Source organism: Polypterus senegalus, chromosome 11 (assembly GCF_016835505.1).
Source record: "Polypterus senegalus isolate Bchr_013 chromosome 11, ASM1683550v1, whole genome shotgun sequence".
Lineage (NCBI taxonomy): Eukaryota > Metazoa > Chordata > Cladistia > Polypteriformes > Polypteridae > Polypterus > Polypterus senegalus.
The window spans coordinates 29,121,341-29,146,046 of record NC_053164.1 but is presented as its reverse complement, the minus strand read 5'-3'; the positions used below and the strand labels follow the sequence as shown (position 1 = coordinate 29,146,046).

Below are 24,706 nucleotides of genomic sequence, written 5' to 3'. Positions count from 1 at the left end.
TTAGGGTTTCATTTAAAAAGAAAAACATAAAAAAGTTTATAATATAAATGTTTATGCATAAGACACTAAAATACAGTCATAATAGTGTCACATAAAACTGTTCATCTACAATCTGCACCTTAAGATGGTTATCAGAACTAATTTATCCATCAGTCAAGGATTGCAAGCATACATTTTTCATTACGGCTCAAATGTGAATTGCTAGTTTTTATTAATAAACCCAAATGGTTTTTAGGCTGACCATGAGCACAAACAAGTGGGAAAAAGAAATTGTCTTAATTGTAATATGTTGTCCCATTAAATCAAATGGTAACAGTGAGTCTGTAGGATTTTGAGTAAATGACCACTTTTTGAACAAATGCTGCAAAGATTAAAACCTGATTTAGTGTCTTAAAATTTTGTCTAACACATTTTAGGAGAGTTATGTGAACTAAATGGACTGACAGGATCTCAAAATTTATTTTCAGTTTTTATTTGGTCACCATGAATTCAGATTTATGCACATAGAGCATCGTGAGCCAAAGCTGTCTTGAGCCCTTGAATGTATTTATCTTCTGACAATTAAATACTTAAACCCATGCACCATTACTCTAACCTTATTTCACCAATTACTTGTGAGTTTCCCAAACCAATGCTAAAACAGACATCTAATCCACCAGAACCTCTAATCTCCTGAAAGTTTTAATTCTCATGTAATTCTGAATTTGGTAACACTGATGATACAAATATAAAATACCAAAACTGCCTGTTATTGAAAAACAAAACTTTAACATTCTTTTCATTACAGATTAACTCCAAAACTGAAATGGGTGTGAGATACAAAAGCCCTCACTTACGCAAAAATCCACTAAGCTCTATTAAAAACAGAAGCAAATGAAAAAGTAATAAATGAACTCCAGTTCTAAAGAGCACAATTCCAAAAGAACATGTAAATGTTTGTCACTGGCCAGAAATCATACTGTTTGGAAAGGAAATATTTGACTTTTAAACGGAATCAGACAGTTGTAGAACTGATTACAAACATTGACTGAGGATTAAATAGTCATGAAGCATTTTAAGGGGTGACGTTTTTATCATGAAGCATTTTTAAGGGGTGATGTTTAATTACTGGTACAGCTTTGCAAACCATGTTCGAAATTTCCTACATAGTTTTAATCTGCAACCAGTCCTAATGTCCATGATTTGTTTTCTAAAAATATATTAGTAATTCAAAAAATGTTGGAAGAGAACATATAGTATTTAGACAAACAGTACTGCCAAAAAAATACAAAAACATCTTACAACAAAATGTGTCAAAATTGCTCTGCTTTAACCTTTTAACAAAAATAGAAAAGTAGAAAAAGCTTTAAGCATGATTTTAATCACATTTGTCATTTAACTGTTTTGTGTTCATATCCAATTCCAAAACCACCCCCTTCTAAAAGTGGACAAATCAAGAAATGTGAACATTATGAATTTGTATGTTTTTTTGTGTGTAAATTAAATGTGTGGTTTGCTCATAAACACAAACACATATCCAAAAAAAAAACGCAAGGTGTTTTGGGTCATTTTTAAACCATAGAAAGGCAGCCTAGAGCTGACCCTCTCAAAAAAACTAAACACAAAACCTTATTACTGCATTTTGACTGTGCCTGCTTATTAATGTAAGCCTTAAGCAATGGTAAAAAATACATACATACAAGATGCAAGGAAAAAACAAATGTTTCCACATAAAGACCTATTAAACTGAAAAGGTGCAATTTGTTAAAACAATATTCAAATTTTGTAGAGCAGAAGCACTAAGTGCTAAACAGAACAAGTCTTAAAGGACTCGTACAAGCGTGTCTATGTATGTAAAGTGTGTAAAAAAGCATAATCTGCTGAAACAGTAAGGAAAAAGCATGAAACATAATAATAAATAAATAATACATTTAAAAAAAGAAAATCTAAATATTTTATTCTTAGATTCTTTTTCAATGGACCCACCCCAAAAACTGCTGGCAGTGCATGCTTTGTGTAAGACAATATATTAAAAACATGCTTTCAACAGATTCACAGACTTATGAAAAACCCTAGATATAATCTTTGATGTAGACAGAATACAAATATAAGGACAAACACTGGCTATGTAATTACTCTGATTTTGTTAATAAAAAAAGAATACAGACAGAAAGTTTTCAAAAGTATACATCTGAGACATAGATATATATATACATATTTTATGTAATCTGAATGATTCTATTATTTTTTTCTCATTTTTTTGGTTAATGTAATAAGCTGAACTTATTTAGAGTGAATATATATACCATGTAGAATCTTTCATAAAACAAATACAATGATGTATGAAATAACCAACCCCCCATAATGTTTGCAAATACTGATTGAATAATATAACTATTGACAGAATGGAGAAGCTGTCGGGTCAAACCCCTTAAAAACGTCTTTCAAAGAAGCTGCATCTTGGTCAGCATTTTCCTGCTGTGCTGGACTGTTTCCACCAAATGGACTCCCAGATCCGCTGGGTTTGGTAGCCTGCTTGACAAGCCCAAACAGTGATGGTACAGGAAGGTTATGAATTGCTGGCTGCTGAGCCTGTTGTCCACTTTCTGGGCTGGTAGAGGCAGTGCTTACAGATGTTGAGGAAGGTGTCAGACCACTTACATTAGAACTAGCCCCTGTTGCAGGTCCTGAAGTGGTCTTAACCCGAGGTCTATTGTAGCTGTTGTATCGGTCCGTTGTTGAGTCTGTTACTGCCTTTTCAGCTTCAGGCTGGTCAAGAGCAGACTTGCGGACAAATAAAGGCTCCTTAGGCTTGGGTTTAACAACATCTGAAGCAGTGGTTGATGGAGTTGTAGTGGTATTTGAATTACTGCTTTCTGGTTTTGTTACACCACTTGCATTCTGAGTTCTAGGATCATAAAGGCTTATTCCACTGAGCACACTGCTCTGAGTTGTCCCTACCCTTCCTGTGCTCGAACCCCCTGCTGACAAGATCCTAGGATCATAGGGAGCAGTTGCAGGTGCAGAACATGAGACTGTCCCAGATGTTTGGCTTGCTGGGGATGTGGGCAAATCACTAGACTGTTTGAGTGCAGATTTTTGAGGCTGTAAACGGGGATCTGTGGGAGCTTTTCTGACAATGCGGGGATCAACTGGCTTCTCGGAGCTTCCCGCTGTTGTGCCTGATACGACTGCTGTCCCGGTACTAGCTGATGATGTAGTCTGAGGAGATGCTGAAGTCCCAGATGCAGCATTTACAGTCTTTAGTATTCGGGACAACAACTCAAAGTCAGGGATGGATGAGAGCACAGAAGATGGCTCTGTTGAAGGTACTGTCGTCCCATGGGTTGTATTAGAAGGTGCTGTATGTTGCTGCTGTTGGGCACGACACAGTCTTGGATCCATTGCTGTTAATGTTGGGATGCCTGGGGGTAGTGGAAGGAGGTCTTGTTTCGGAATAGGCAGGGGGATTAAGTCTTCTGGATTCCAAAGGACTGTTTTAGAGAAGTTGGGTTTGTGAAGGACAATGTCTTTCCTAATGTGGCTAAACTGCTGTAGCTGGGATCGTGGGTCTCTAAGAGTATGTCCAATTAAAGGTTCCAAAGGAATAGATACTGGTTTGTCCCGCAACACCCTCTCACCATCGTCATCCTCAGCAGGAACAGCAGCCACAGATGAAGTTAACACAGGCTTGTGTCCATGAGAGGCACTAGAATGGGGAGTATGTGAGGAATCTGGCTTTGCAGCCAGAGTGGTGTGACGAGCTAATCTTGGATCAGTTGGACCTTGAGATTCCAGAGAGCTAGCCGCAGCACTAGTTACAGCCGCACTCTGTCCTGTATCTCCAGTCCGGGCAAGTCTGGGGTCACGTGAGAGTCTAGGGTCTGCTGGTCTGCCTGAAGAAGACTGGGACTGTGATTTCTGCAGACGGGGATCACACAGTGTGCCACTACTGCTTGTACCGCTGACTCCACTGAGCTCAGACTGCTGACTTGTTATTTTGGTTCCCTGAGTTTGCTGCCTCAGAGTCTTCAGTATAGAAGTCACACTACCACCACCATCCTCCTCCTCACTTGAATACCAGTTAGCAGAATCACCTGAGGAGGAAAAAAAAATGAAGAACTGTAATAAACACTGAAAAGTGTTAAGCACAGATTAATCACTAAATCAATCAATCAATTCCTTTCAGATAAACAGTTTCTAACTAAAAGAAGCTACCATAACCAAATGACAAGTACCAAAGTAATCAATTTTACAAACACCCATCCTTCAGAGCCTGCTTCTGATTAAACTCTTGTTCTTACAATTTGGAAATGAACAGCAGAAAAATATAATGGTTCCTATATCCATATTTTTAATTTAACCCTATAATGCCCTCAAGTCAAATTTGACCCAGATTTTTTACATCAGTAAAAGCACTCTAAATTTCAACTGTTCATGAAACTTTGTGACATTTTCAACATTTCTCCCAAATAAGTTTTTTTTTTTTTTTTAAAAAAAAGGTAGATATCCTAATTTGTACATCTTCTAAATGACCTAACCTAATCCATCACCTTTTCTGCTCAGAAATGTAAAGGATTTAGTAAAGTGCTCTAACACAGTAACACAGCAGTGATTCAGCATTTTGTTTGTTTTTTCCCCCAAAATGTTTCTCCAGTCAAATTAGTAGATAACAAAATGACATCTACTATTTTTTGGATAGTATGTCTCTATGTGGTATTTTTTAGGTAAACTAATATTTCCTTCAAATGAAAGTTCTCTCATACATTACCTAGTCTAAACAGGACACATTTTATCTTGCAACCCTTTTACTAATGTGACCAGTAGCAAAAGTGAACCCAGAAGCATTCCTTACAAATAGTGTGCATGTTGAAGTGAAAATGCTTAAAAAACTGCTTATATTTTATCGATGTATGACCAAACAAAACGTAACGTTTTTGTGGTACCAAAGGCTAGAGAGAGCATCCTGACATGAGAAACAACCACTTGCCAAATTTAAGCTACTTATATAAGTTCAAGTTTTCAATCAAAGCTATTTTATCACAAACATGGTATGTATGCATTTACAATGCAAAACAGTGTTTTAAAGTGCTTTCTAAATAAAAAAATATATTTAACTTGGCCTCACTGGCACTTTACATTGGAGGCTATGGGGATGGCATTGAAACACCTTACCAAATACATCCATTTTAAAGTTAATGCCATGATTGTGAAGAAATAACCTCAACTTGAAAAACACAGACCTTGTCTTTTAAGTGCTTCTTAGTTACTGTATTGTATTTGTCTCAAATTTTACACACAAAACTGAGTGCTTTATTTATTAATTTATGTACTTTTGGAATCGGAGCTTCATTTGGCATAATATTTCTTCATCAGCTGGTGCAACTGGTCCATGCTACATTACTGTATATTACTGGCGCACGGCTGCCTTCTTTTGAGAGTGTAAATAGAACAAATGCTACCTCAGAAAAGCAACCCTACTACCAAAGATCTTAGATATCTTCCTTTTTCTCCCGGCTTCCTTCTGGCAAACAATACAAGACCATTCGCACTTATAAGGTTATCAGTGACCTCTACAGCACACAAAAAAGTTTTCCAGGTCATTTCAGGGAGCATGTTTGACCCATTAACATCAAAAACCTAACAGACTATTGTAGAACAATTAACATCCCCTTATAGCCACACTGATCTCTGTGTTCTTTCAAAGAAAAATGTAAGAAGCTATGCTCATTCACACCTCATGATCGCATATTTCTCCAGGTCACAATGACCTACTAACTTTTCAGTCTCTCCTGTCTTAACCAATGACAACTTTTTCTCACCTATTCTCACCTTTTCTCCTTTCATCTGCCCTGGCTTTGTTTCTTCCTTCCCCTCCCTTATATGAGTTGCCTGCATTTTCCTTTTCACTTGCACACCTGATGAAGTCTATAAGACAAACTATCATCAAACTCCATCATATATATGCTGCACACACATGAAAGTAATTTTAAAAACGTACTGCCTTGCCTGAAAGTACTGGCTACAGCTAATTGGTAAAGGGGTATTAAACCATTTTTGGAGGGTCAGTAAGACATTTAAAACTCCACTAAACCAATGAAACTCATGTCAGAATCAGTATTTGGCAAAACACATCAAAAAATCAAATCGAACTATAAATGTTCCAGTACTGATATATAATTTACAAATTGTATATTCGTTGTAGAACACTGATAAAGTACACCTAAGCCCACCATCTAAAACACAATGACATGTAGGTGTAGATGTAATCAATGTCCAGAGTTAAAACACTTAATTGTACTTGTGTAAACGCTTGAAATTAATTTTTGAAATTGGAGGGAAGCTTTAAGACAGCTGAGTAGTCAGCATAAGACTACAAACAGTAGGTGGCTCATTAACGCAGACTGTTTCAGGACTCTATGGTCCTAATGAACTGCACTAGGCTCCAATGCTGCAAGTTTCCATGCTCTCCCTGGGTCTATTATTATTCAGGGTACTGCAGTTTGGTTAAATGGTCAGTGTGAATATTGATGTGTGCAAGAGTGGACCCAGTGAAGGACTTGTATGCTGACCAGGCTCTTTTCCTGTATAGTGCCCTACACTGCCAGGATAGTCACTTCCTCCCTACTCCTCTGAATTGGAGTGGATTTGAGAATAGCTATGAGTATGCTTTTCAAAATATCAATTTTTAAAAGACCATAAGAAAATTTTAAAGTGAACTGTGGCATCCTAGGAACAGTCCCAGTTTTTCTGCTTTTATCTGCTTTTCTGCTTTAATATCCTTCTTTTCAGAGTTACAGAGATGGAAACCTTCTGTAGACCATTTTCATAATGCTCAAGTAATCCTTGAGCACTATTTGTAATCTAAGTGTGTGCGTCACTTAGTTTTACTTGTCAGATTTATATGTGTGTCTAATAATCTTCCTCTGATGATGACATCTGCTAGGTTGTTGAAAGCTTAGGAATAAAAAAATCTATTTTACGATTAGTGACTCATTTTCTCTTTTTGTGGATCTCTATCTACTATATATATATATAACACACACAAGTGTTCTCCCCAGGCAAATTCTCGCAAGGAACGAGTGGGCGGGAGTGCAAATATTTTAGAAGTTGCGAAGGGAGAGGAGTGAGACGGGGTGTTGCCAATCATAAGGTGCTAAAGCTAATAGCGGGGACGAGGCTTAACGGTGTTCACAAGCAAAGAGTATGCGGAGGTGGGCTTTCGAGACGGGGTTATGTGGTAGTAGCGGGGGCGGAGCAGCTTAGTTACAGTAGCAAGGAGTATGGAGAGGTGGACGGGCGAGAGGAGGCTGTACATACTAATAGAGGGAGCAGAATGACACTTCACAAGCAAAGAGGATGTGGAGGTGGGTGGGCGAGAGGAGGACGGGTGAGAGGAGGACTGATAAAATAAAAAAAGTCTAGTGGAACCAGCCTATCAGATATCAGAAAAAGGGCATCAGGAAGTGACGTTTCTGTTTTTAGTGTCAGTGCAGTCTGTGTAGTGCTGCTAAGTTTATGTCGAGAATAAAGTCTACATTTCCACTTTATTCTCGCCATTTATCTCGAGATTAAAGTCGACATGTTGACTTTATTCTCGCAGTTTGTCATTACAGTAGAACATCGTAAACTAAACTCCATCTTAATATTAATATTTAATTTACTGGATTTTCTCAAAACCCCATCATAAATTATGTAGCGCATGAATGCTTTATGTTATCGTTTGATGATTGGTTATGTGGATAAAGAAAAAGGAAGAATAGGAATTGGGGTTTTGGTACATCAGATAGAGACAGCACGCATGCAATATTGAAAGCCTGCTCAGAATAACATCCATTGAATTCTGTGTTTGTGTCTCCGGTCACCAGATCACAAACCCAACATTAACACAATATTTAAGCGATACCCATTCAAACATCCAGATTTTTGGAGTCTCGTCACACCTGCCATAAAGTTCTCTACACTGAACGTACACCTGTGGACCCCTTACTGCGAGGAAGCAGCACACTACCATGCATGTTTACTACATGCTTTAATGCATTTGATCATGGAAATGATATCAAGTTTTTATCTTGGCATTTGTAAATGTTCAGAGAGCAGGAATATCATTAAGCGAATGCATTCTGTGCGACGATCCCTACCAGTGCCTCCTCCGTGCAAGAGGAAGTCCGTTTAAGAAGCGCCTAGTGGTTAACAGCTCGGTCGGGAAACACTTAACACAAAGTATTTAATGTACTACATTACCTTATGACGGAGTTTGAGAAAATCTAGTAAATTAAACATTGATTTTAGGATAAAGATTAGTTTACGACATTCTACTTTAATGATAAATTAAACTATGAGAATAAAGTGGAAAGGTTGACTTTAATCTCGACATAAACAGCAAGAATAAAGGGGAAATGTCGACAATAAAGTCAACATGTCGACTTTATTCTCGACATATAGTTTTTTTTTCTTCTTCACCGTGGCCCTAATACGCTTCCGTAGTTTTATTAAAGTGACCCATCTGCCATTTTTTGTTCATATCTTGCCCTGCCGTAGTGCAAGTGTGCATTGAATATCCAACAGGCTCTCACTTTCCCACTCCAGTCTTATTCATAGGAACTTTTAATTTTTTCCAAACGTTTTACAAATATAAGCAAAAAAAGCGTTCAGAAAACAACACTGCTCAGTTATTTCAGAAAAGAGACGCCACAAACTAATGAAGGTGCAGCGTCATCTCCTCATGTGGCAATTTCAAACAAAGACATTGCAGAGGCTGGTCCATCAGGGGAAATATCTTCAGCACACACTCGGCCAATTGCTAAATCTAAGTACCGCTTATCTGGCATAAACAAACAATGGTTTAAAGATTTTGATTGGCCAATAGTCAAATAAAATGGTATGTGGTGCTCATTGTGCATGAAATATTCAAACATCCCCCAAGGAGGGAGTTACCTTGGGTAAACGTGCCTGCACAAGAATTCGAAAAGAAAGCTTGCTGGACCATGAAAAAAGTAAAACGCAGTCTTCTGCTGAGCTTTTAGGGCTCATTTATACTTCACGCTCAGAACGCATTCCCAGCGTTCATTTCACATGTCCTCTGAGCAGGTCCTCAGAAATTAGCACGACGCGTGCGCGAGTTGCAGTACCAGCAAAAAGCCAGGGGCCGCAGTGTGCCAAAAGTCAGAACGTGACGTCAGTGTCTATATTTACTATCTACATGTGACAGAAAGCCTCTATGCAGATCCTACGGGATGAATGCTTCGATGTGGTGAAGCAAAATGCCGACATACAGATGCATTCGTGGTGCTTTTATATTCAAGCATCGCATATTCCCGATCGTAATGACACAATACATTTTAAGTCTCACATACCATCTTTTGGGCCGTCTTTTTTTTGCAACTTAATTCAGCAACATAATGTATAGCGCTGTATTTGAGCCACTGAGAAAAAAATAAAGGACACGGTGAAAATGTGTATTTTGTGATTGAAGTAGAAATTTCGGCTTTAATCTCAAAATGTCCACTTCAACCTCATAGTTTACTTTATCATTAATGCAGACCATTGTAAACGTCATCCCAGTTTTTAATCGCTACGAGCTTCTTGGACCCGACAGCAGTGGCAAGCAGCAATAGATCACCACACAGAACACATGACATGTATGATATTCCAACTCTCTGCATATTTAGAATCTTTAGATTTGTACTTGATACCACTTTCAAGATGAAATGCATTAAAGTGTGTATGTTACATTTAACATATAATTTCGTTTAAATAATGAATACTGTTAATAATTACACACATGGGGGTGTCACGGTGATGGAGTGATAGCACTGCTGTCTCGAGTTATGTTGCTGGTATTTCAAGCTTGTATTTCACACTGTGCTCTGGTTTCCTTCCAAAGATATGCAGATTTGGGGATTTGGTGCTGCTACAATGACACTAGTGTGTGCGAGTGCTTGTATTCACCTTGCAATCAGCTGAGGCCTCGTCCAGGGATTGTTTCTCATTCGTGCCCAATGCTTGCTGGAATGGACATATCCCTGGATTGATGGATTTAATCAATAAACATAATTTTCAGAGATATTGCGGTAAGGTTTCATCGGAATTTAATGAGTGTTCCAGGCAATTCACAACACAGAGAAGACAAACATGTTCTCACCGTGATAATATCTCGCATTGGCACCTGGTGGATTCCTCCAGATTTACGTAAAGTACGCGCGCAAATATGAACACTACAACGCTTGCGTAGCAGAAGCATCCGCTGCAGCATGAATCGCGTGAAGTATAACTCCGGCCTTAGGAAAGCGTGTACTAGAGCAAACCTGAATCGGTCAAATTCAAAGATCTGTATCTGTGTTAAATAACTTACAGAGAGATGCCTTTGTGGGAGTTTTAAGATCCATGTAATGGGTGGCAAAAAATGAGTTGCCACATACGTTGTTTGAAAAGCTGTTGGAACACTGTAAAGAAATGGGTTGTTCCTTTTTACAACATCTCAATGTTGGTAAAAATGCACCTTACACCTCTGAAAGAATAATGCAAGAGTTGCTGGATGTCTTCAGACATCGGAAATAAAATCTAACATACTGAAAAATATACACGCTGAAAATTTTTTCAGTATTCTGTGTGATGAAACCACAGACATCTCCGTTGTAAAACAATTATTTACATTAAATAGGTTTGCCAGGTCACTAAAGAGGTCAGAATTAGTTTTGTATCAACCCGCAATATGATTGATGGCAAAGCGGAGACTATAACCAACACACTGAGTGAGACTATGGACACTCTAGGCTTGAAAACTGCTAATCGGGTTGGACTAGGATCAGAGGGAGTGGCTGTTATGATTGGGAAACAGAAAGGTGTGGCAAAACTGCTTAAAGAAAAAATATCTGGACTCTTGGTAAACTGCCATCGTGTAAACCACCGATTGGCCCTTGCAAGTGCCCAAGCACCAGCTGCTGTACCTTATTTAACAAAACTGAATGACATCTTAAGGCAGCTATTCTATTTCTTCCAAAATTCTTCAGTTAGGATGGCTGGTTTAACGGAAATTCAAAATATTCTGAACATTCCCCAGATTAAGCTGAAAATGGCCAGTGACATTAGATGGCTGTCTCATGACTTTGCAGTACAGTCACTACGACAGTGTATGATGAGTGTCATAGCTGCACTGGAAAGAGAGGCCACTTAACGAAATGACATCACAGCTGAAGGATTAAGCAGATGTATTAAAATGTACAATTTTGTTTCCACTGTGATGATGCTTTCAGACGTATTACCTTTGTTGTCCAATTTATCTTAGGCTTGGCAAAGGCAAGATGTCAATCTTACCGAAATTGAGCCAGTTTTGCTCGCCACAAAATTGTCTATATTGGAGTTGAAAGACACTCCTGGGAGATATTTTCAAAGCCTTCATCATTGTCTGGCATTAAGAATGGTCAGATCTCCACATTGTTTATACACGGAGTGATGTAATGTCATTTAAAACTGCAATATATGATAAACACCTAGAGACAGTTGTTAAGCACCTAGATGCAAGATTCCCTGATATGCCAATTATTTACAGTTTTTCAAAGGTTTTCAATTCAGAAACTCACGATTCAAGTGAGTCTGTTGAAATTCTTTTCGATCATTACTCCAAAAATGGTAGCCCTCCAATTTTAAAATAAGAAAATAACAGTTGCGTCAAAAAGATCAGAAGTCAATCATACAAAGACTTCAGTCTAAAACAGATTTTACTAAAAATGGCAACGACATCAGAGCTCAAAGAGTCGTTTCCAAATTTAGCCAGACTAGCTCATATCGGGCTAGTGATACCAGTGAGCACAGCTGAATGTGAAAGAGGGTTTTCTGCCCTTAAAAGGATCAAGACATGTTTAAGAAATCGCATGAATCAAAGCACGCTAAATAATCTCATGCTGATCTCCTTGGAGGATCCTGGGGACTTAGATTATGGGAAAGCTGCAGACAATTTAACTGAAGACACCTTCTGCATATGCAAGTTGGCTTTGAAAAATGTTTTAAAAATTTTCTTCATTAGGTTTCCCCATACGTTTTTTTCCATTGTTTTCACTTTTCTTCCTGACAGTGACAATACTTGTGCCTCTTGGTTTATGTCATAACAATTGTTATGTAAAATTTTTGTTGGGTTGCAGGATCCTGAATTGGATACTTCTTAAATTTAATAAAAATATTCTGTCAAAAGTGTCAAACATTAAAAAAGGAAGTCATATTGAGCATTGGAAAATAATAATAATTAACTAATAAAAATAGTGCACATTTAATTTTCCCCACCGCCAAATTTCCCCGTCCCGCCCCACCTGGCTACTTTTTCATGCCACCCAATATATATACATATACACATACAGTGGAACCTCTAGATACGATCACCTCTGTATACGAGAAATTTAAGATAAGAGCCAGGCTGTGGTTATGCGTGATGCGTTTCCCGATCCGCCTCGACTTGGGGATTCACTCAGTGTTCCTTGTTCTCCCGTAGCGTGAGGATCTATGCGTTTGTGCGCTTGTGATTTCATTGTTTCGCTGTAGCAGTTCGCTGTACAAGCGTATCCAAAAATATCGCGGACATGCAGACAGAGAATAGGAGACGATTGCCCGAGAGAGAGAGAGACACGTGCACGAGCGAGAGAGATAAGGAGAGAGAGACGTGTGCGTGAGCGAGAGAGATAAGGAGAGAGAGACGTGCGCAAGCGAGAGATGCGCACAAGAGAGAAGAACCATCAGCTCAGTTATGCTCACATGATGTTCCTGAGCAGACAAAGTGTATCCATACTACTTGTATTGCAAGACATCGCTCGTTTTATCAAGTCAAAATTAATTTAAAAATTTAGCTCATCTTGCAAAACACTCGTAAACCGAGGTTCCACTTGTATATATTATTTATCAGTGTTGTTAGGAAAATTGATTTTTATGTTGATATTTTTGGGGGTGCGGAACGGATTAACTGGATTTCCATTATTTTCAATAGGGAAGTTTGTTCTAGATACGAGAAATTCGCTATACAAGCTCAGTGCTGGAACAAATTAAACTTGTATCTCGAGGTTTCACTGTGTGTGTATATATATATATATATATATATATATATACACATATATATACACATATATATACACATATACGTATGGAAGAGAAGGTCTGTGATACGGTTTGCATATTTGCAGCTGGAGATCCACAAAGGGAGAAAATTAATCACATATCAAAAGTAGTTTTTTATTCCTGAGCTTTCAACCCCTGCCAGGGGTCTTCATCAGAGGATAATGTTTAGAGTTATACGAATCAAAGGCAATATACAGCGAAAAATTATGTTGGGGGAGGGTTTATGGGGGACGTGGCTAAATCAGTGTGGTCGGGGGTGGGTGAGGGGGTATTGGGTGTAAAGTCTTGTTTATTATGAATATGTTCTTCTTAAGTTTGCATATGCTGGATTTATGTCCAAATGTCTGTTGATGGCGTTCTCATTTGCTAACCAGGATTCGGCTAGCTCTCACAAACACACACACACACACCCACAATTAACAGTAAGTGGAGGGCAGAATGCTGATCCCCTCCATCAGAATACTGCTCTTCTTTTATGTTCTTCGTTTTGCTGTAAAAAAAAAAAAAAAAAGAGCACACTAGACTAGGGAATCCATTCCCAGGCTCCCCGGGTTTCCCAGACATTTTCTGCTTTAATTTCCGGGAAACCGGGAACGACCATGCTTGTATATATAGCGTATAAAAATCAATCAAAAAATAACCGAGTTATAGTTGAAAATAATTAAATGGCACGGTTTTTTGGCCCACGGTGTAGTATGTTGCCGATTAATTCAGTCAGCAAAAGACCAGCAGCAGTCAGTCCCTTGGCCTTGACAAAGACTGAGCACAGCAGACCAGGAGGAGTCTGCATTCTGCAGCTCATGAATACCAGAGACAGGGCAGACTTCATTGACGTCTGTCAGACAACAGCTTTGAACAGCAACTTGAAATTGCAATGTGTCAGTCTCTTGCATCCGCATTATCTGTGCCAAGAAACTTGCTATCACAGAATGATGACAAGAAACTGGATGCATCAGTAAAGGATGAAATGCCGGTGTTTCAGAGCAACGGCAAGCGCAGGTGTTGTTTAGAAGAAGTGTATCAGTATCTGATGACTGTGCCGCCTACTTCAGTGGAGAATAAGCGTGCTTTCTCAGCGGTTGGCACACTGTGCAAAGGTGCGCTCTTACCTGGACAACCGCACGCTGGACACGTTGTGCTTTCTACGCTCTTATTACCGCAACTACAGTAATCCCTCCTCGATCACGGGGGTTGCGTTCCAGAACCCCCCGCGATAGATGAAAATCCGCGAAGTAGAAACCATATGATGGTATGGTTATTTTTATATATTTTAAGCCCTTATAAACTCTCCCAATCTGTTAACATTATTAGAGCCCTCGAGACATGAAATAACACCCTTTAGTTAAAAGTTTAAACTGTGCTCCATGACAAGACTGAGATGACAGTTCTTTCTCACAATTAAAAAAATGCAAACATATCTTCTCTTCAAAGGAGCGCTGTCAGGAGCAGAGAATGTCAGAGAGAGAGAGAGCGTGACAGAAATGCAAACAATCAAAAAATCAATGTGTTGTTGGGAAGCGGTGAAAGTCGAAGCGCGATATAGCGAGGGATCACAGTAATCGCTTTTCAGAAGGAAGTCAGTTTCATAGTTTTTATGAACAGTTCGAAAGTGCCTTTCCACATTTTCCTTCTTTAGAAAAGCAATGATAGATTGACAGATCAGACAAATGCACTTCGACTGTGACATTGTGAGAATTCCACATCTAGTCCATACCCTCCCCAAACAATTTTTTTTTCTTTTTTTTAAATCCCTTCTTTAGTCGATATAAATTGGAAGGCTAACTAGATCACAGCCGGAGTTTTACAGTAGCACGCTCGTTTGACCGTGCGTGCGGGATGACCAGTGTGTTAGAAAAAAAGAGATCTCAGACTGGTCGCCCTATATGTCAATCAAGTGGCAAATGCCATAGGGAGGATATATGATAGACTAACATTTTGAATGCAACGCGATCTACCTGCACTACCTTTGCGATCTACTGGTCGTTCGCGATCTGACGCATTGGGTACCCCTGAACTAGATACATGTACTTATATGATAGCATGAACTGCTTGTAGATAAGGTTAGTCTTTTATTGGTGTCAACATAGTGCAGTAGTTTTATTAAAAATAAGTGTTGGTCATTCTAAAACCGTTCACATGTGAGATGCCCATGCACTGTGTCATCCCCGGAAGCCCGGGATTTGTGGGAATGACATGCGGGATTCCCAAATTCCCAGGAATGGATAAACCCGTCCGGGAATGGATTCCCTACACTAGACTACAATTTTCACTTTATACCTTTTGTCAGCAGTCTGTTTCTCTTTTACTCTCAGTCTACTAACAAATGTTCCCTTATGGAACTTTATCCTGACAGATAGCTCCAATTTACCTCTTATTCAATATTAAAAGAAAGTCCATTATTATTGTGTCAACAAAATCTCACTTGCCTATATGTTATTGTTTTTTTTTTTGGCAGAACACATCAAAAGACCAACACCACAACCCTCTAGGAAAAAAGTAATAGTTACCTATTTGGTACAGTGCTTCACAAGTTTGTGGCTGTAGACTTTTAATATTTCTAAATGTTACACAGCCTGCCTTCTCACTGTTTTATTTTGAACAAATTACAAATTGGGTACAGTAGTGTGTTGAATTCTGTATATTTTCTTACTGGCTCACCTTGACAGTTGGTAGGTGGTGAGCAGTATCAGGACACTGATCACATAAAAAAAGAAGCTGGCAACTGTAACAACTCAGTAAAGGACAAAAATGGGCAAAATCTATATTTCAAAAAAGCCATATTTTATTTTATACAGCATCTTGAAGAAATCATGCAGTTCACACTGAATGGTATCACATTCTCTTAAATTTTGTTATCTGCTTTTCCCCAAGTCAGATTTCCCTAATCTTAGCAACATTCTCCAGCTCCATCTGGGGAATTACTGTGCGTTTCCAGGCCAATCTGAGAGATGGTATAATCAACACCATTTCCATGGTTAGACCCTGTGTCTTTTCCCTTACATAATACACCTTCTATTGTACATGACCAAAACCATTTAAAACAGGATCCACAAGATATGCAGAAAGGACAGCCCTCCTCGAAAATATTGTTCAGTTCCTGTCCCCACTACAAACTTAGCTTAGCAATTTAGCACAAAAACCTTATTCCAGCTGCTTTATCTGCAGCTTCAAAGTTTCAGTTAAAACTCAAAAACATAAAAGCAGGAATGAGAATGTAGATTAAATGTTAAACTTTCAGTAGGCTTTTTCTTAATCAAAATGCCTGCTACAGCAACCCCAAGATTCTGCAGCCACTGTAGTGTTCCTTGATTGCTTTCACAATTAGCATTATCTTCATTCATGAAACAACTCTACTAGTTACTTGAAAGAAGGCACCTCTCCTTCTAAAGAAAGCTGAATAACTTCAGACCTGGAGGTGATGAATCTCAACAGTACTGTGCTGCAGTCGCTATTGTGCTCCGTGTGGGCACACCTGAAACAAGTTCTACACATTTATTTTTTATTGAAGAACATCATAAACAGGGCATGAAAAAGAAGAATGAATGGCTCAGTTCTCCTCCAGTTTAAAAAGATGCACCTTAAAGGATACACCAAATGGAAACTACACATTTACAACATCTATTATGCGGAAAAAGCATACTGATGTAAGCCTTGCCTACAAGCTAACATTTTGTATGCACTCATAAGATTTCTCCAAGCCCGTAGAACATGCACGGATGGGATTAGCACCTTCCCCTGGCATCGCAAGTATTTCAACAAGGATGAAGAACTGGCCCATTGTTCCATAGTTAAGGCAGAACCAATATTATTAACCCATCAGGATCAGAGGTTGTCAGATATTAGACAGTGGTCACATTCTGGCACCATGACATATGATTTTGTGCAAACTTGCATTTAATAATTGTCATTTAAGGCAAACAAATGGATACAATCAATCCACATAATTTACCAACTAACTCAACCAAACTCACCACATCAACGTAATTTAGTTCCTGATATATTTATTCCACCATTCAACATCTACACAATACCCTAAAATGCCAAAAATGTTATCAACATAAAGTTGGATATGTATCAATAATGATGTTAGGACAAAAAGCAGACTGCAAATGGCTATCCTAAAATTTAATGCAAGAATTATGAAATATTCCCAATACAATTCATAATAAAGTGCAAAAATCTTGCCTGGACAATTAGTAGTTTAGTGAATTAAACAATTCATCTATCCACCCATTTTTACATACTAACCGGTTAAATGGCTGTGGATAGCTGGAGCCTATCCAATCAAAATGCATTAATTACAAAAATTGTCTCTAAGAGAAAATTAATAATATGCTATTTGCAACTTTCTGTTCTGGGTGATTGCAGATCTGTTTTTGGCCATCACTCATTGCCTTTTTTAACCAGAAGCATCTCTTTTCAATCTCAGTTTCACATCCAGATTTTATACTACACCTGCCTACTGTATATTAATATAACTCTTAAATTGTGTTGATATATGATAACCTCCACACAAACACTAAACATGAAGATACAAAACATGAACTTACCCTCCTGGTCCCGTTCCACATTGCCATCACTTTGCCGCTTAGCTCTTTCATCATCAAGCTGGTTCTGCTGGATTCTCATAAAAAGTGCCCTCTGGGTGGCAGGCAAGAAATCAGGAATGGCCTGCTGCTTCGGAGTGTCTGAGGCAGTGATGTCCGAACCAGTCATTCCAATATCAGATGTGACTTCACCTTGCTCAATAAAACCCACAGTGCTCTCACCTTCCTCCATTCCTTCATATTCCTCATACTCTTCTCCTGATGGAAGATACAAAACAGTTATAAGATAATGAAATGCTAGTTTTCCAGGTTGTTAAGTAATGACTGTGGCAAACTTTACACCAAGGTTTACAATAATAGTTACATTTGCATATAAAAAGGGAAAAATGATTTAGTGATTTAAAAATTGTACTTCTCTAAATGATTAGAACTCAATTTTCTTTTATTACAATTATTATTACTGCAATTTGTTAAGGGATTATAAGATATATATTATATTTGGTTTTAACCATTACTAAACTTTAAACTGCAATGCTCTATCCAGGTTGTAATTCTAGTGAAATACAGCTTAATATAACTTGTATAATGCAGAATTCACGTTATCTGTTTATAGAATGTTCCAAGACCAACGCTTTACAATGTTTAGGTAGCAGAATCTAAAATTAATTTGCATGCTGCAGGCATGATTTTTCCTTTATACTTATTAAAATACTCACCTTGAGTTTTATAAGTAACACAATTAATGGAGTATACCTAGCCAGATCTGTACAATCTTCACACTGCAGAAACTAAAATGTCTGATGTATGCATGTCATTTGCTTTCTATATAATGAATATAAACTTGAAAAACACTTTTTAAGACTACATCCCAAAAAATATTCTGGTAGTTTTCAGGGGGAAAAGAAAAGTCTGAAAGTAATAAGCATTAATCCTAAAATTAAAATATATATTATATTTCAACAACTATAGTGCTATGAGCAACTCGTAATTGTTAAAGAAGTTTGTACCATTGCAGAGTCAATGCCAAAAAGCAATTCTTCTACAGACTCCAGATGATTTTCTGCTCCACAAAACAGCCTCTGGCACTCACATACATAATTCTCTTACCTTCCTCTCCTCCAGCCTCTGCATCAATCTCAGACTGCTGATGGTAGAAGTTATCATAATAATTGGGGCCAGGTGGAGGCCCAGGTGGCATCATCCTAGGTGGAGGTCCCTCACCTGGTCCAAATGCCATCATGGGTGGTCCAGGTCCAATAGGTGGTGGTGGGCCAGGAGGTCCCATTGGCATGTCATGAGGCATAGGTCCAGGAGGCCTCATTCCGGGCGGACCAGGACCCATATGTCCAGGGGGACCATGTGGACCGGGAAAGCGAGGTGATGGACCGTTTGGACCAGGAGGGGGCCCTGGTGGCCCGGGTGGTCCTGGTGGTCCTGGAGGACCAGGTGGAACAGGTGGAGCACCTGGAGGTCTACAAAGAAGTAATAAACATTGAATTATTTTCTTTACTGCTATTCATCCTTCCATCTTCTGAACCACCTTCAACCAATACTGTTCCAAGAACAAAGATTTTCCCAAAATGCCCTTTGTAATAGGCATAAACTAACACTGGAATGAGTGCTGGCCAATCACAAATAATTTATAAACATTAAAACTAATAAAAACTGTAATTTCAAAAACAAACCTTTAAAGAGCTGTCTGAAAAATAATGCACTGTACAGACACAGACAAATATAAATATTCATCAAAGTGTTTAGAGATGGAATATCATACTTCACAGTAAAGAAAGGAAATTTTTCTAAAAAAAATCAATAAATCTTAGAAATTAAACCATTAGTTTTAAGAAGGTAGTTTACAAAAAGCAAGGAAGGGTAATCAAAGCACCTTTCCTTAAAAACAAGGCTAGGATTATTATGTTAAAATATTTTCCTAACTTTAGATTGATATGTTAACCTCTACATAAAACTCTGACAAAAAAATGGTTAATATTTATATCTGTGTCACAAAAAATACCAATAAAAATTAACCAGAATTACATATCAAAATGCTTTTACATCACACATTCTTCTCTTACCTGACTCCCAGCTTCTGAGCTAACTGGCCTGTGGGCTGTACCACAATCTCAAATAAAGAGGGAATCTTCTTTTGAGAATTGTTGGGGCAGGGAGGTGGAGGTGCCATAGGTGGGTGCATAGGACCAGGTGGAGGTGGTGGCTGTCCTGGACAGGGTCCATTAGGACCCACAGGCACTCCCGGTACAGGACCTGGACCAGGCCCAGTAACTGGTGGAAGAGGTCCTGCTCCCGGAGATGTTGGATCTGTGGGAGGTAGACGTGGAGGGGTAGGGAGCAGTCCAACCCCTGGAGGTGGCTTAGGAAGAGGATTGATCCCCTGTTTTTTCAGTTCTTCCACTTCCTTCTCATCTTCAGCACCAGCCTCAGCATCCTCCGCTAACATCTAAAAAAATAAACATAATATTTTTAAATGATTTTTGCAGTTCATAAGAAACTAAAAATTGCTTATGTTTGACAGGAATGGAATGCATTTACATAAATCTAATACTAGATACAATTATTCTGGCCATAAATATTTTCTATGTTACATACGCATTTTGACCTTTTCATTGAAAAAAACATTCTTATTGTTTTTTTTTTCCCTTTAATGCTTTTTAACAATATCTTTTTAGGAATTTTTCCTGAATTGCATTTGCTACATACTCATTATGCCTCATTCCTCAACAACTATTTTAAATGCAAGTAAAGAAATAACACATATTTCCAAAGGACCTTTAGGAAAACACAAAAACCTCTGAGAAACACAACACTTACGGAAGTCCACAAATATAATAAAAAAAACATCAGCTAAAAAAAATTTGTACTATATAGAGATTTTTTCCCCCATTGGCACAGACTGTAGAGGTGAACAATGGCACCTGAGCAAGCATAGAGACATATATAAAGACCAGGGAGAAACAGAGAAACTTTTTTTGGTGCCGTAAGCATGTGCTTATTTTACTTAATGGTTAATCCACTGCTACTTTATCATCAGTGTTTGAAGCGGAATAAACAGTTGAACTATCTTGTCAGTTTCTTTTCATAGTGTTCAATGATCTCAGGAGTGGTGAATTATCCTCTTCAAAGTCTGTTAAAATCTAAAATAAATTCTTAATGAGAAGGGGAGCAGTTTTGGAAAAATTGGGGAGAGCAATGGGAGTACTCTTCATGACCGAAGACACAAAAACATTTTCAAAATCAGGAGGAGAATTATGGATGTGTGCTTTTAAAAGGGTCAGCTGTGCCCGAAGAAGAATAGCTACTCCCCATCATGCGCCATCTCTTTACCCGACAAATAACAAAAGTGGTTCCTGATGTCTTCTACCACAATAGAACTGATAAACAAAAATTTCTACCAGTATACTGGGCACCCCTAATAAACCATAAATATGAAACATAAAATCGCAAGGTTTCTGGTTTGTGATGGTTATAGAAATTTCACAAGAAAGGTGTTTGGAAACAACTACTGGCAATAGCTATCCATCTTTACCTTAAAATCAATGTCAGTGTCTAGGAATGTTCCTTTCAAAAGTAACATAGTTACATTATTCATTACTTGCCAAAAAAGTAACAGTTAGTTATTTAATATAAAAAGGTAATAGGTCTTTTTTCTGTTGTATGAAAAAACATAATTTCACTTCCCAGCCTTTGTTATTAAATCCTAAATCAATGACACTTTGACCATATTCCTTGTTTTATAAATACTCAGGATCTGAGAGGCACACATTTCTCAGTTGGCTAAGAGCTGTCTGAGGGGGCATAATACCTGGAGAAGCCAGCTATAAAAAGCAGGCTCCTGAGAAATGTGATGGGGAGCACAGACACAGCACTGGAGAGGCCTGAAATTGTGTTTCCCTACTGCCAAAGCACATTAGCTTCTTGCATTACACCCAGTGTTGCAGCAATGATCACTGGCTCTCAGTTTCTCTAAACTGGGAAGATTAAATGCAACTCTAGGCACATGCAGGATAATATGTATACTTTTAAATTTTGTTCAATATATTTTGATTTGACATGTCCATAAAGGTGATGTCAGATGAATGGCAAAAATGATGGAAACATCCTGTTGCACACCACATATGGAAGTTTTCCTAACTATAAGGCAATGCAGACGCATTGCCACATATCCTAAGTGGTGAATTTCTCATAGAAGCTGTTTACCTGAGTGTCAGAGTGACAAGCGATGAGCTACGTATAACACAACAAATCATCACAGGTAAGCACAAAATATATCTGGAAAAATAACTTAAGTGTATCTGTTAATCATGTAGGTCACTCACAAGAATATTATAATGACCCCACCCTTTGTCACTTTTGGTTAATGGGTCTAACACTCCACCGTTTCCTTTCTTTCCCCCCTACTTAAAGCCAGTAATAATATTCACAATTCTTCTTCCATCAGCAGTCTCACTTCCTCTGCTGTGAAACTTTTAGGTATGTAACACTGACCAAACACGGTCACCTGCTGACTAAAATATCAGCACACTAATCGAACAGGCAACCACAAACAAAATCAAGCCTTATTCAGACAGCAGCAGGCAATGTTCTTTCAAAAAAAAAAAAAAAACTTCTGCAAACCAACACTTTTTTTGGGAGTGGCAGGAATAATCCCACAAAGTAACATAGTAATTCATACCTGTTTTTCTAAGTAATGCAGGTATTTTTACTTCAAGAAAATAAGTATTATGTTACATAACTCATTACTTTCCTAAAACAATCTATTTGAACATGCATTATTTTTACTCTGTTACTTCCAACACTGTAGCAAGCACCCCACCAGATTTATTTTTTGCTGCACCAGGAGAACAATTTTGTGCTGTGCAAAGCATTACAAAAACAAACACATATCTAGGTTCAAGTGAAAATTGCAAAGTGTATCTCTCGAAATACTGTTCCTCATCCCTAAAACAACTACTTAGTGATCTGAAGGTATTTTCTGAAAAGTAAATATTTCTAGGTTTATTATTATTAAAAAATGAAATACAGTAAGTTATTTATTTCTTGAATACATGTAGTAGCATATATTTGTAAATTCTTCATATATAAAATGGTAACAGTTGTCTGTCTGTCACACAAAAAACTTCCACACCTTTGGCAGTTGATGCATTATCTTCCTCTCAATTGACAGGTAATGCCGTAAACAAACGCAACATGACCGATGATTTTGATGTTCATCTCAGGAGGGTCCAGAAATTGGACTTTGATTCTGTGTGTTATCTCACAGGAAATTCACTGGCATAAGTGCCTTCATCAATCACATTGCACAGACTGTAGTTTCTTCTTACTGCAAGCAGCAACACAACTACACACTGCATGCACCAAGATGGACAAGAAACCAGACGATCAATTAGGGTTCAAGTCTGGCGCACATATAAAACTGGGCTTTGGTTCCTTTTCACTGCATGCAGCATGACGGCCAGGACAGTGGCCACATGCCTCAGGCTGATACGCAAACATCGTACATTTAATCCCGCCTCATGTCCGGCATGCAAGTAAAAGTGGGCTTTGGTTCCTTTTCACTGCATGCAGTATGACAGCCAGTATGGCGGCCATGTGGAAACAATGACCAATCGAATACGGTTACATGAAAACAACAACATGAAAAAACAACAGACACATACGCAAAAGGCACAGCTTTGCAATTATGAAAAATTACGACAATAATGTGCTAACAGTTGACATCACATGAGACCCCCAATTGCTAATCCCACTACAAATATCTCTCATCATGTACTTAAAAAAGTACAAAATTTCATTACCTCAAACAGACATTACATCCAAACTTTTACAAATAGAAGGTAAACTGATGCAGCACAAAGTCAAAAAACAGAAAAAAATCAAAAAGTACAGAATAAGCAACAACTATGTTATGATTCCACATCAAATGATATCACTGCTGGGTTCACTACAATAACAATGGGCAAACATCACCAAAACTAGTTCCAACAAGTTTTTTCAGCTGTAAATATGCTGTATCAATAGCCCATTAGAGCCTCTAATTCTTCAAGACATGCTGCCTACATGTTCATAATTCATAATCAAGTTTACCATAATACTGGTAGGCATTCCCGCTTTCAATAAGCTTTTACTTGAAGACAAGAGGTTGTCGTGTTCAACAACTATCTGTGGCTGGTAAACTGATCCTCTGTTATAAGCAAAAAGAGGTAATGTACATCTTCATATTTCATTTCAACCAGTGGGTTATACACAAACAAGTATAAATTAAACAGCTAACAAATAGCACCTGAAAACTCATCACATGATGATGAAAAGAAATAAAAAACGCTTTATGTTAAATATTCTACCCAGCTACAAAGCCACCCTGATATACAGGATCTTCCCAAGTGCAAAGTATTAACTAACTACAAGTTTAAGAAATTTCAATTAATAGAACTCAAAAATCCCAGCTCCAACCCATCAAGTACATTTTAAACTGAGTAAGAGTCAAGAAGGATGCAACATCTACCAGCATTATTAGCATTAAACACATTACCCTTGTAAAAGGTACACAGAAATGCTTCTAAAGGCCTGAAAAAATTAATACTTAAGGAATACATACCTTGTCCAATAAATCCTGGGTGTCTTCTGACAAAGGCTCATGGGAGAACATACAGTCATCCCCATTAACGCATGATCCGGTGGTATGGAAGAGCTTGCAGGGAAAATCTCGTACAATATGGTTAAAGCAAACAAGTTTAAAAGAAATCATATTTAATTTGACAAGTTAGCATCATTATTGTCAAGATATCTGTTTTGACCTTTCCATTTTCCTAAAAGCAGAAAGATTTAATGATTTTAAACACTAACAAGACAACAAGATGACAAACTGGTTAGCACTGCTGCCTCATGGCTCCAGAATTCTAGGTCAACAGAATTTTCAAGTTACCTACATGTCCATTTGAACATTTGAAATACATCAGTATGTGTGTAATGAATGAATCTAATATACAAGTTTAACTTTTTGAATGGAATTACTGAAATAAATCAACTTTGTCATGATATTCTAATTTTATGACTAGCACCTG

The 24,706-nt window shown here is 38.0% G+C and overlaps 1 protein-coding gene across 3 annotated transcripts in view; it reads right to left on the bottom strand.

The window, feature by feature from the left end:
* Positions 1-1,909: 1,909 nt before the first annotated feature.
* zc3h4 (zinc finger CCCH-type containing 4) overlaps positions 1,910-24,706 on the bottom strand; it is a 56,469-nt gene continuing 33,672 nt past the window's right edge. For 2 of the 3 annotated variants that reach the window (XM_039768260.1, XM_039768261.1), the window contains exons 10-14: positions 24,241-24,350; positions 19,703-20,085; positions 18,735-19,099; positions 17,631-17,885; positions 1,910-4,076 (exon numbers count right to left, since the gene is read on the bottom strand). In XM_039768260.1, coding sequence (XP_039624194.1) covers positions 2,374-4,076; positions 17,631-17,885; positions 18,735-19,099; positions 19,703-20,085; positions 24,241-24,350 — 2,816 coding nt within the window. In that variant the 3' untranslated portion in view covers positions 1,910-2,373. The remainder of the gene's footprint in view (positions 4,077-17,630; positions 17,886-18,734; positions 19,100-19,702; positions 20,086-24,240; positions 24,351-24,706) is intronic. The other variant, XM_039768262.1, reaches the window with a different exon arrangement.